Below are 12,553 nucleotides of genomic sequence, written 5' to 3' on the forward strand. Positions count from 1 at the left end.
TGTTTAGGAAAGAAAAAGGACCACTGAAGCGTTATCTGCTATTCTGTTTACAAACACTGTTGTAAAAGGAATCTAAACCTGTAAGATTTCGGTGACTACCTGTCTAACCAAGTGTGGAAGAGTCTCAAAAGTTAGTTCCCTATACTTTCCTAATCCCAGAAGAGATGATTAAATCTTCCTCTCTGCCTATTTTCAAGTATATGATTATCTCTATCCTATTTCCGTTGCAGATGACGAGCTATTGAGGACCTGTTTATTGGCTCTCCAGCCAGAATGCACATTCCTTAGGCAATCCAAAACAGATGCTTTCTTATTCAGTGGGGACTATTTTCAGAGAAAGCAGGAGTAGGAAAATTGCTGCAGGTAAGGAGGGCACAAAAGGAAAATTCAGAGAAAGTGATGTTGCTTGTCCGATTTTGCCATATTGGGAGTTACATTTCTCCTTAGTTTAAGGGTAAAGGCATCCAGCTACACAATACAAGATCACCATCATCTACGTTACCTTATAACTGCTTTTACACACCTATTATATTGTTAGTGTGTAGATAAATTGTGAAAAAAAGCTATCAGCCCCACACTTCAGATGCATGCAAGCTAACAGATATTTAAAATGCAACTGTATCTGTCCATCTCAACATATTAACTGAGTCATGGGAGCCAATACATCCACTAACACTTATCTTCCTCAGAAAAAGGCAGCAGGGAAACAACATTCTTCAATACAGCATATTCCTGTTAGCAATCCACTGGTGCTATTTATTCACAAGAGCACTTTGTGGTGCAGTGTCAAGTTACTATTGTGATAGGAGATCAACATCACGTATGTTCTAAACTAAAAATAGAAATAAATAGATATTTATTATTCACAGTCCTCTTATTGCCTTTTCAGTTATACACTATGAAGCTATGCAGTAAGTCATAATGGGATGTTCTTCACAGAAGAACAGCCTGAAGAGTTATTCGATAACTGAAACATTACAAAACTCAGCCAAGGAAAAGGGAGGTTATGACTGTCTGTGCCTTCCTACCACAGCAACTAGAGGTGCCTGAGACTTCAGTGAAAACCTCTGTAGGCCTAATGGATCCAACATTCCAGTTTCATCATGCCCAAATGCCAGGTCCTATACAAATTATCCCTGGATAATAGTCTGCCATCTTACAGCTTCTGACAAGGAAAAATTTCTCCTTATTCAATAGGGTATTTCTAGGACTGCTCTTTGGCCTTTTATCTGCAAAAAGCAACTGAGTAATGGATGAAGCTCAAGCTATGTAGGCTTCCACTTTGCAATTTCTCTGCCAGAAGGATTACCATTACAGAATTCAGCAACTCTGAACATATTTCAATGGCAGCAATAACTTTCCATCAGTACATTCAAATTGTGGGTTTACTAACAACCTTCTCTAATCATCCAATAAAGGAGGAAAAATAAATCCTTCAGGAACAACATAATTAATTCTTTTAATATTGGGACTGAGAAAGGATCCTACTACTTCCAGTACTCGGGAAGTATTTTTGACAAGGAGTTCCAGCTCACTTGTATTGTGGATGGATGGGTGACATCAAGAGAGGCAACCAGCAAGAATGTGGTCACACAAGAGTGACAGCAAGTTTTCCCAGTAAACAAAGGTCTTTTTTAAGAAAAAGCCAAGTTAATGAGTAACTTCAACACCGTACGCAAAATACATTGAAGGGCAAAAAAGAACAAAGCAGCATGTGGTTAGTGACCAATGAGAAAGCCAAACAAAGTAACTGCGTAAGAGAGCTTGAAACCTGCAATGATGTTCTCCCATTATTTAATGGGAGACTACTGGTGCATAATTAGAATGCATTAATGTTAAATAATTAAGTTGTCCTACCTCTTCAATTTCCTTAGTGAAGCATGACAGAAAAAGTGTATAAATTATGACACTTCAACATGTTAGATTTATTTTTACTGAAATTACACCATATATACACACATATATATATGGGTAGATACGCTGCATAATTAAGAAAAACATCGGAACAGTTCTCCATTAGTCATCTTAGCTGGATTTTAGCTTTAGAAGCCAAGAGATGCTCCTCTGCCTACCCAAGTGATCTCTTAACACTTAAAAAGCATTATTTAACTTGTCCATGATCCCCTCCTCCCATCTCCCAGACTCTGTAGAGACAGTATTAACTGCCTTACAGATCTTACAATGAGTAACAATTGCGCACATTTAATATTTTAAATAAATTCCTTTTAACAATTTCAGTAAATATGGAAAACAGAACATGAGTAAATGATTTCTAAATAAAAATGGTATAAAGTAGTGCATTAATGCAGAATGAATGAGTTAATGCAGAAAGTCTAGCCTCCAAAATAATGTTTGATAACATTACCTCTTTTATCTCATCTTTAGCTTGCTGCAGTTTATCAGGTTTGTTGGCAAGTTGGAGCTTTGCTTCAGCTTCACGTTTTTTTTGTAAAGTGACCTGAGCATCTTGCCACTTCTGCCAGCATTTCATTCGATGATCAAACACACCCTGTAAGGACAGACAAATTTATTAAACAAATGGAATTGTTAAAGCTATCTAAATTCCTAGTAGGAAAAGGTAATTCTGGATAAAACTGGAAGAAGTATACTCAAAGAAACCTCACTGTGTCTACCATATGTCTTCTTGCATTTCATTTGGCAGCATGCTTGCGCAGCTCAGTACCTTCCACAAATAACAGGATATTCAAGAAGCCTTTTCAGAGCAGATACCTTAGTGCCCCAAACCATTTTACGTTCCTCATTTCATCAAAAGACTATCAAAAGAACCACTACAAAGTGCTCTATTATGCAAATACTTCTCTAAATGCAGATTCTAGCAAGTTTTTTATGCATATGGATTACATGCTTTTCAGCAATACATTTTTGTTAGCAATGGACTAAGGTAGCAGAATCAAAGGATACATAGTAAAAAAAAAAAAAAAGAAAATAAAAGAAAAATGGATACTCCCAACAACCTGGCAAGTTCAAAGATATTTCTGGATAAAATCTGTAGGCACCCCTTCCCATATCAAAAGCTAATTATGTTGTGCAGCATGACTTACACCAAAATTGAGTATTTCCTTTAATGAGATGTAAATCCACAAATTATATTTTTTTCTTATTTACAGAAACTATTGGCTATCTGCCAAACACGGCAAAATTACGTCCTCGAAAATTGATGAGCATACTGAAAATGTAGTAACCTGAAAGAAACAAGTACAGTATGCTTAGACACAGTAGTGTATGGTGTCCCCAAATACTCTAGTATCTAGGGACACCATACACTACTAGTGCTGGTCAACTGCTGCACAACTAGTACTGCTCAAAGAAGAATATGTCCACCATTTACATTTTGGCTGAATCTTATTAATCCATTCACATTTTTGATCACAACCATTTTTATCATTGGAATTACTGATCATGGACGCATTCATTTTACTCAGCTAAGTTTCAGGCAGAAACTTAAGTCTTCATTGTGTTACAATGTGTGCAAATGCACACATTCATTTACCCTAAATCTAGAAGTTGAGGAATGTGACTTTACACACAGAAAAATATCAGTTTTTTTCCTAGTAGTACTCACTTTTACTGCAGCAATGAGACGAATGTAATCACCAAGCAGTTCTGAGAACACATAGAAATCAGCAAAAGCTTGTTCTTGATGCAATTGATCTATCTTCTCCTCAACCTCTGCAAGCTGAGACAAAGCCCTAGATAGAGCAGTGTGGTCCTCAGAGTTACCTAACATGGCAGCACTTTTAGCAAAGGCAGCTGTGTTGGCTGAAAGCTCTGAAATACAGGAGTGATGTTTAGTACAATGTAGTTAATTTGTTTCATTACTCTGCAGCATACATCAATGGAGCAGAGACCTCTGCCCTATTTCAAACCTAACTTAACCAACTGAAAAAATATAAGCTGTATTTTCTAAAGCTCATGATAAAATACACAAGAAGATCATGATGAAACCACATTTAGGAGAAAACCTCCTGCACAAAACCACCTTTCCATCAGTAAATATTTTGTTGAGACTGCTAATGTCATGCCTACACTGTCTATCAAAAGACAGGGAAAAAACTGTCACTTCGGTGTTACCCACCTGCCTAGTTCAGAGAAAATGCAAGCACACAAAACAAGTCACCTACAGAGCAAATTTGAAATAGGTCTATAGCACAGTTGTTCCATGCAGTTCAGATTGGAAAAAAATCTCAGCTGTTTCACAAAACCATCCACCCCCATGAGTGGAATTTCTTTCTGTTGGACTGTTTTATTGATTAAAGTACCTTTAATTGTGAATACTGTAATGTGTTGCAACATCCTGACAAGCCTTAAAAGAAAAAAAAAAAAAACAAACCACATACCAGCGTGGCTGGCATCTATGAAGGTAAAGTTTTGAGCTTATTTATTAACAAATTCTAGGACAATTGTCGCATCAAATCCCATGTAAGTCATCCTGTACAAAGTTAAGTCATATGAAGGACCTTTGAACAAATGTTAATTCAAATTACTTCAGGACTGAAAGTGCAGGTTTGTTTGCAAATCTGCTGCTTCTGTGGAATCATCAGAACACCAGAAACATTTGTAGAAGCAAAATGTCTTCAGATATTTAAAATCCTTAAAATTTAAACACAACTCGTTAGAAAAAATAAACACTTCTTCAAACCTATAAGCAGGTGTCAAATCAACAGTAAAAAAAAAACCCCAAACAACACTTCGATTTTCCATTACTTTTTAAAATACTCTTCAGTGTTGAGGACATCTGGCCAAAGATTTTTTACAGCAGAGGGTAACTCCTGATAGAGTTATGAGAATGCAACTTATGATGTTTTCACACACATTTCAAACTGTAAAGCTGAAAGGTGACTTCATATTTTAACATAACACAGTAGTGTCAGAAGGCATATTTATGCTCTTCCTTTATCTAGAAATCGAAGTTTTGGTATTTGGCTTTTAAAAGTCATCTGTCAGAAAGCAATCTTGGACAACACAGCAGCACAGGTCATTTTAAAATGTAAACTTACAGGCTTTGCTTCTCTCTAAAATAAGTAAACCAAAATCTGATATTGTGAGTCTACTTATCTTTCCAGAAAAGTTTACCTTAACAGTAGCTTGATGATGTATCATTACATGGACCAAATTAAGAATAGTAATTCCTGTTTAAGAGTTTAAACTCAGTTAACAGAGCAATATGAACTAAAAGATGTTTAAATGGATTTATGCAGCCACTTTTTGTTCAGAAGGAAATGACTCTTGCTATGAGACCTAGAGACACATTTATGGATGTCTACTGTAGTAGAATCACTTGCTAGGTATGGTACTGAATCTCTGCAACAAAAAAAGCGATGCTAAATCAATATAGTAACTTCAGGAATGATAGATATTCTGGTTAAAATTAAAATTAAAAAGCAGTATACAAAAATGCTACAGAAGTTTAAACAAAAAGGTACATTTAGAAGATTTTTTTGCATTAAAATATACTGTTTAACTCAATTAATTAGTTAAGAGCGCTAACATACTAAGTTCTTGTTTCATCACCATTTCCTAAAGTTCTAAGCACGTCATTTCATGCAGCCACATAAAAGTTACCTTTTCTGTGGCAGACTAACGCTTCAACACTGGCATGAAGTTTCCTAAGTTGCTGATCCAGATTCTCAAATTGCTGCTGTTTTTCTTCAAACCACTGACAAAAGATGAAAGAGTCAAGCATTACAAATTAGATTACCAACACCATTTCTGGTTTTAAAGAAGCAAATTATCCACATACTGCCAGGGTGGTCAACTGATACAGCTAAGAATTCAAGCCAATAAGCAAATTAATAACCCATTTTCTACTTCTACAGCTTTAAAATGCAATTGTTGAGGCTCATTAATTCGTCTCATTATTCAAGCCGAAAAATCAGCTCTTACTGCATCCGATTCATTCATCTTGATTGTCATTTTGTTGACAGCGTCGGCAGCCTTGTTCACCATCCTCAATATTCCTGCTCCACTCAGAGCCTGGGTGTTAACCGCTCTCGGCAGCTGGAATTGAATGACAAATAAGGGCAAACAGACTGGTTAAAAGGATGGAGGTTTAACTGGGCACAAGGGGGAAAGAAAAGGATATAGTGTTTTCTTTACTCCTATGTGTTTCAGTGTAGTGGAATCTAATTTCTCAGATTTACTACTTTTACATTCTCAAGAGGAAAACTTAAAAATATAGACTATTTACTTTTCTTCTACATCTTTACATTTAAATGGAACAAACAACCCACTTGTCCAAAATTATTATGAACTAGCCAAAGGTCCTAACTAGCCACCTAGACACTACAGAGAACAAACTGCCACTATAGGAACAGAAAAGCTTAGATTTACAACAAATTAGATGAAATAAATTCTGTAAAACATTTAATTGTAATTCAAGATTTGCACTGCGTGCTCATTATAAAAGGTTGATGTCTTTTTGCTTTTCATTGTAGGCCAGATTTCACAACCTATCTCATGCATATCAACAAAACTGTGCGTTTGCTTAGGTACTCAGAAATCCTCAGGGGTAAGTTAACAAACTTCAAATTTAATTGATATTATTATTCAGGCTAGTCTGAATATGCCATACAAGGTGGCCCCTATGTCAGACCATTTACCCTTCATGCAATGTTTTGTCTGTCAGCATTGACAAATCCACTGTAAGTTATCTGTCAATGATGCTTTTGTCAGTAGTGAGGTCTCTGTGACTTATTAGTATAACTAAGATATTGACATTGACCAAAAGACAGTTCAGTATTACAGTGAATCCAGTATGCAGTTTTATAAAGATATTATGTATCTTTAATGATACATTTAATATTGTGAAAGGTGCCAGACTGATGGCACAGCTGACCGAAGTCCTCTATTCACTATACCATGGAGCCTGGCCAGCAGCATTGCTAGCATTTTCCCATTATCCTACCAATACACCTCAAGTTGGACTCCTAAAGGCAAGACAGCTGCTCCCAAACCAGCTTAATTGTTGATCTTACTTAACAACCAGTAACATCAATTATGATTTTTCACCGTATATGACAAGCTTCACTCAGAACTGGACAGACCAACACGCTTGAGAAGTCACTGAACAGCAAATATCTTTTGGTCACTACCTCTCTAAGTTTTATCAGAGGCAGAGGCACACCATTACGTAAGTAGCCTCTGCCATTCTGCCCCATGAAGGGTACAATCCAATTTGACTTCATATGAATTTAGGGGATTATGTCTCAATACAAAGAGAATATATTGCTTTGTAGGTTACCATATCTAGAATTAAATAGGGGAACTTGAAAGAACTTAAATACCTCAGAACTTTCCAAGAACTGTCTTAGATCTGGGTCCTGTAACAAGGTTGGGTGTTTTACTGTTCGTTGTAGATACCTATGATTTTAAAAATTAAAATATTAGATAACAAAACAGATTTAATGTGGCTGACAGCATTGAAAAGTGCGCTTCACCTAAAGAATGGGTACAATGGAGGCATAAAACCTCCCTCATTATCTAATGGGGCTTGAACACTCTTAAAAAGTCACCTCTAAAGGGTCAGATGATAGTTCAGCCTCCATGCCCCTTCAATCCTTTGCCTCTCTGATGACTCTTCAAACCATATTTAGCATTCTTTCACTTTCCTCCAACAAACACTTAGGCTAAATCCTACACAGAGTTACACCCTAGGACCACTAAGCTGTTGAAACATTCACTGAAGCCTTACTCCAGTAAGGCTGCCACAAAACCTGGAACTTCTGACTGAAAGTAATTGCAGCCCCGTGCACACCATACCACAACATAACACACCAGAAGTGAACACAGTGGTTTCTAACATAGTTGTTTACACCAGAAAATCCTTAAGGTTGGACCTGCCGTAACTGTATGTTGCACAGTGGTAAAATATTAGAACTCCCATTTTCAACTGCTGAGGAAAGTCCTCATCCTCTAATAACAGCCAATTTATGCCAGAAAAAAAATAGATGAGCTCGTTTCAACATTCTTGTACAGTCCAGTGGACAGGCTTTTTGTTACAGATGATTCTGGATGACTTATTTTAAAATTAAAGGAAAACTTGGGAAGTGAGCTGATTATGTTCTAGGTATGAACTATTTATTTGCTGTCTAGACTAAAACCTTAAACCAATTTTAGTTCTAATGGACTTATACACCCCCCCACCGCTCCCAAAGAAAAATAAAAATCAATGCAACTCCTTCCCTTTGCAATTTTTTGTTTCTGCTTAGATCTAAAAACTGTCAATTGAAGAAATATGGTTTGAATAGAGAAATTTCAACAGTATTCTTCCTCTAAAAAGTGCTGCAAGTTTGTCTTCTGCTAAAGACTGCTGCAAGTTTGCCATAACTGATTTTAACATTACATATTAACAGAAAATGTGATGATTACGTGAATGCTTTATAGAAATCTAGTACCTCAAAAGATCACAGGAATATAAGAAAGTATGTGATATTGACAATTAAGATGCAGTGACAGAAACAATCAGCAGCACACTCTACTTTTTGCAAAGCTTTAGCTTTGCTCAAGCCTCAGTTGTGAAGTACCAGAACAGCCCTATTACATTCACAAATTGCTTCGAAACTGTCCTAGAAAGAGATGTGGGCTGGGACTTTTAACTGAAAGTCTGAGTGTGTTGATAATGTAATGTATTTTTTCCATCCCCTACGGTCACCAGATCCTTATTTTTCTTCCTAAAGAAGCTAAGGGTTGCAATGAAACTATTTTATACAGTCGATTGCTCAGCTTTTCCTTCCTTGTTCTATACTCAATAGCAAGTACAAGTTAACATGGCAAGCAGACAAAGATTTTTCTTTAGAAATTTGCTGCTAGAGAACAGTCTTTACTTCAAGGGAGACTTCTAACATTTTCAGTGGAGACAACTGGCAATGTGCTTGAGGACATCTGGCAGGCAGACTTGTAGTATGTAAGTTCACTATTGCAGGGCGTAAATTTTAGTGACCTCAACTAACAAGGTATATTGCTTTCCTGTCCACTTTCCCTATAGTTCTCAGTTAAAAAAAGCAGATTTCTTTGGTATGACTTTCTGGGGAACATTAATATGTTTTCGGCAGCTTTAGGCAAGAGCAACAGAACAACCGCTTCTAAATATTGTTTGAACACCTTGGTAGGTAGGTAACGTTTTGATTCTAAAAGGAAAAGACAGCCAAAGTTGGCATGACAAAAAAGTTGCTCCAGATATTCATAGTCTTTCAGGGGTGTGGGGGGGAATGAATATACTGTGAAGCCTTTCCAACATTGTGAGAAGTCCCAAGGTGTCCACTACCCAGTATGGGAGGAGTGCTCAACATCCGCTAGAAGTGGTACTCTAGAGCAACTCCTTTAACAAATAAATGAAAAAGTAGCACTTAAAGCACACACACAAGCTTGTGAATTGAACTTTTTCTAATTCTATTTCAGTTGTTCGAGTAAGCAACCAAGAGGGAAATCAGTCATCTCTATTACAGAGACCTAAAGTTATGTGGAACTACCTCTTCAGTTATCTAAGCCCAATTACGCTAATTCCAGACTCTAATTCCAAGTCCTCCTATCTCACAGCAGCGCTCCTTTAGCAATAGACTTCTTGTACAACTAGAATGTGTTTCACAGTTCCAATCCAAGTGACAGAAGAACTTCAGTAACTTCTGGGTGCAATTTTAATTGGCAAGTGTTAAGCTATATGCCAATTTTCAGTAAGAGATAACTAATCTATCAGTATTTTGAGATTCAGTATCATTTCAGATGTTCTTCTGTTACTTAGGAAATGGAAAGATATTATCAACAGGATTCTGAAGAGATATTTTTTGATTAAGATTGGCTCTGGAACTTCAGGAGTTCAAGTGCTTCATATGTTATCTGTTATATAGGTCTTTAAGCACACAACGTAAAGCCTTTGACTTTTGGTAATCTAGTTTAACTGAAACTGTCAAATGGTCTATTGTTCTCATATGATGCAACTGCATCACAGCAATGGGCAAATTATAAAATCATACAAAAATCGAGGCTGTATACTTGTGTAAGTTCTACTAGTTACCTTCTGAAGGCTTTACTAGCCATGTCAACAGAGGGAAATGATGCAGCGTATCAGTGATGGAACCCTTCCACGATAAAGACACGTGAACAATTTCAGTTGTATACCAGTACTGGGTGACAGAGATCCAATATCTCTTATGCCAAAATTCAGCTAGCCACATCAATGTGCCATAAGTCACCAGAAGGCCGTTTTACTTGCAAGTGACTGAAGGTCTCTTTTACCCATCTCCCTGCCCAAGAGTTGATTTTTCTATGGAACAGATAACACTGCTGAAGTGCATTAATTCCTTAAACCCAAAACGCCTGAGTAAGCTGATAGAGAAAGTTTTACTTACTGAATCTCTGCAATCTGAAGTCTAAGGACCAATCAGTTTGAAAAGAGTTAGCTATAATCCTCTCTCTGAATAAGGCTACATTTCCCATTGTTAATAGGAATTATTCCATTTCTACACAAAAATTGGGCAGCTGCATACAGCCTCCAGAATCTAAATACAGATGGCCCAAAAATCAATTACAGAGCCCACGTAGTATATTACAAGTCATTTTGAGGCTAAACAAGTTTTAGTTAGATACATACATTACCTTTCTAGAGCTGCTCTTCTTTTCTCTACAAATTCAGTAGATGAAGAATCTTCCTTGCCTACTTTAACCTTGGTCATGCCTTTGAAGAAAATGCATCATATTGATTTTATTTTATCATAAATAATCATTAATATAACTGATGTGATTAGAAGATAAAGCTCACCCAGGTTTACATATTTAAGTTAAATTACAATGAAAAACACTACACAGGAACAAAAAAACCCCCATCAGTACTGCATGCTGCATGGTTTTGCAGAAACAGCTCTTGAAATATGTTATTTCCTGTAATGTATTAATAATTGTGACTAGAAGTTATACAGAACTAGTTTAACTTGCATTTATGAAGCCAATCTAAATGAAGATCAGAGTCTTACTGGTCACTCATGTTCAGGAGAAGAAAACAGTTACCCAAATAAAGCAGAATAGGAAAATAAATCTCAGGTTATAAGCCTATTAATTGGTAAGCTTATAGCAATATTTTCATTCTATTATTTTTTTAAGTTCTAAAACTAAGAGTTTTTTAGTCAACTAAGGTAAACTAACCAGCTCTGAAAATTCTGAAGCATATGAACAGCTACAAACTGAATGGAGAATAAAATTAGTGGAATAAAGTGTATGCAGCTTCACATCGCTTCCTCTGTCCAATTCAAGAGTGGCCAAAAAACTGTGATAGGGTAGCCAGAGTTACTGATATATCATGGTATGGAAAATACATCCAACCTCAGCAACAGAGGAATTCTAAAACTGTGAGGTCAATATTTTTCATGCTAAAGACCTAAACTCAGACAGTTAAGAAACCCGAGTCCTTTCAAAAACACCATGAAACACTGAACATTCATAATTATTTCCTAAAAGACAGGCGAAGTACGTTATGATACAGTCCAGACATCTTCTTTCTACCTGTAGTGTATTCCTGCTCTGTTAGTTCTGTGCTTCTCCAGCTATAAGTTCTGAGATTCTGAATATGAACTCTGTGACCTGCCAGGTCAATAGTTCCCAAAGTCATTCCTCACCAGATCTCCTTCTGGCTTTAGAAGTTTCACACAGTAACCCATGGAGGGGACAAACAGCATCCTTACAGGAACAAGGAGGGACCCTTAACCTCTCAGTGAAGTCTTATTTTTTCCCTTCTCTGTAACATGATGAAAATAAACCCGATCGGCATTTTTTTCAATGGTATACTACACACTGTAACATAACTGTGAATCCACAAATTTATCTGTAAAATTGAATAAGTCTTTAAGGATTAAAGTATGCAAACAAAGGTGAGGTAATTCACATGCCTCATCTCTTGGCATTAGAGTATTACTATTTGTTAATATTTCACTCCAGAAATGCTGCAGTTTAATACAAAAGATCCTTCACATCTGATAGCAATGCAAGTTCATAGGGAAAGAACTGAATATATAATCAAATGACCAAAATGAGGAATTCTTACCTTGTGATATTGACAGCTATTTCTAGATACCATATCAGGTTTCTTTCTCTGCTAATATAAGCCTACTTAAATGCACATGTAAAGGCAGTTTCTGTAGCCTGAGCACTCTAATGCTTCACAGGAAAGGATCCATGATTTAAATAGATTATTTTCTTGAAAACAGAAAGCGTGATTTTCCAACACACTTATGTAAGTAGTGAGGCAGTCTGGCTGAATGTCCAGCTCTAGCTCACCACTGACTAAGTTTTATCCTGTTATTCTACAGTCAGTAATTGACCACTTGAATTTGTGGCTAAGGTCTGAAATGCCAGCTCCTCCCACTCATCACCAAAATAAAGTTGGAGCTTAAAACTCCAGGTGTTATCAACAGTGTAACAAAATGAACAGACTAAGGAGTTTTTTTACAATACATACTGCATAACACTGACTGTATACTTTGTATTAAGACTTTGAAAATAAACACCTGTGATGTAAACACAATATGTCATCTTACTTTTGGCTGTT

At 36.6% G+C, this 12,553-nt stretch overlaps 1 protein-coding gene across 1 annotated transcript in view; it reads right to left on the bottom strand.

Moving 5' to 3' along the window:
- Positions 1-12,553, bottom strand: part of SNX2 (sorting nexin 2) — a 36,271-nt gene that overhangs the window by 3,079 nt on the left and 20,639 nt on the right. Inside the window, exons 7-12 of the mRNA XM_074569617.1 lie at positions 10,612-10,690; positions 7,305-7,380; positions 5,905-6,018; positions 5,584-5,677; positions 3,584-3,789; positions 2,366-2,509 (exon numbers count right to left, since the gene is read on the bottom strand). Of these exons, the coding sequence (XP_074425718.1) occupies positions 2,366-2,509; positions 3,584-3,789; positions 5,584-5,677; positions 5,905-6,018; positions 7,305-7,380; positions 10,612-10,690 (713 nt within the window). The remainder of the gene's footprint in view (positions 1-2,365; positions 2,510-3,583; positions 3,790-5,583; positions 5,678-5,904; positions 6,019-7,304; positions 7,381-10,611; positions 10,691-12,553) is intronic.

The sequence above is a fragment of the Larus michahellis genome, chromosome Z, assembly GCF_964199755.1.
Source record: "Larus michahellis chromosome Z, bLarMic1.1, whole genome shotgun sequence".
In the NCBI taxonomy this organism is placed as follows: domain Eukaryota; kingdom Metazoa; phylum Chordata; class Aves; order Charadriiformes; family Laridae; genus Larus; species Larus michahellis.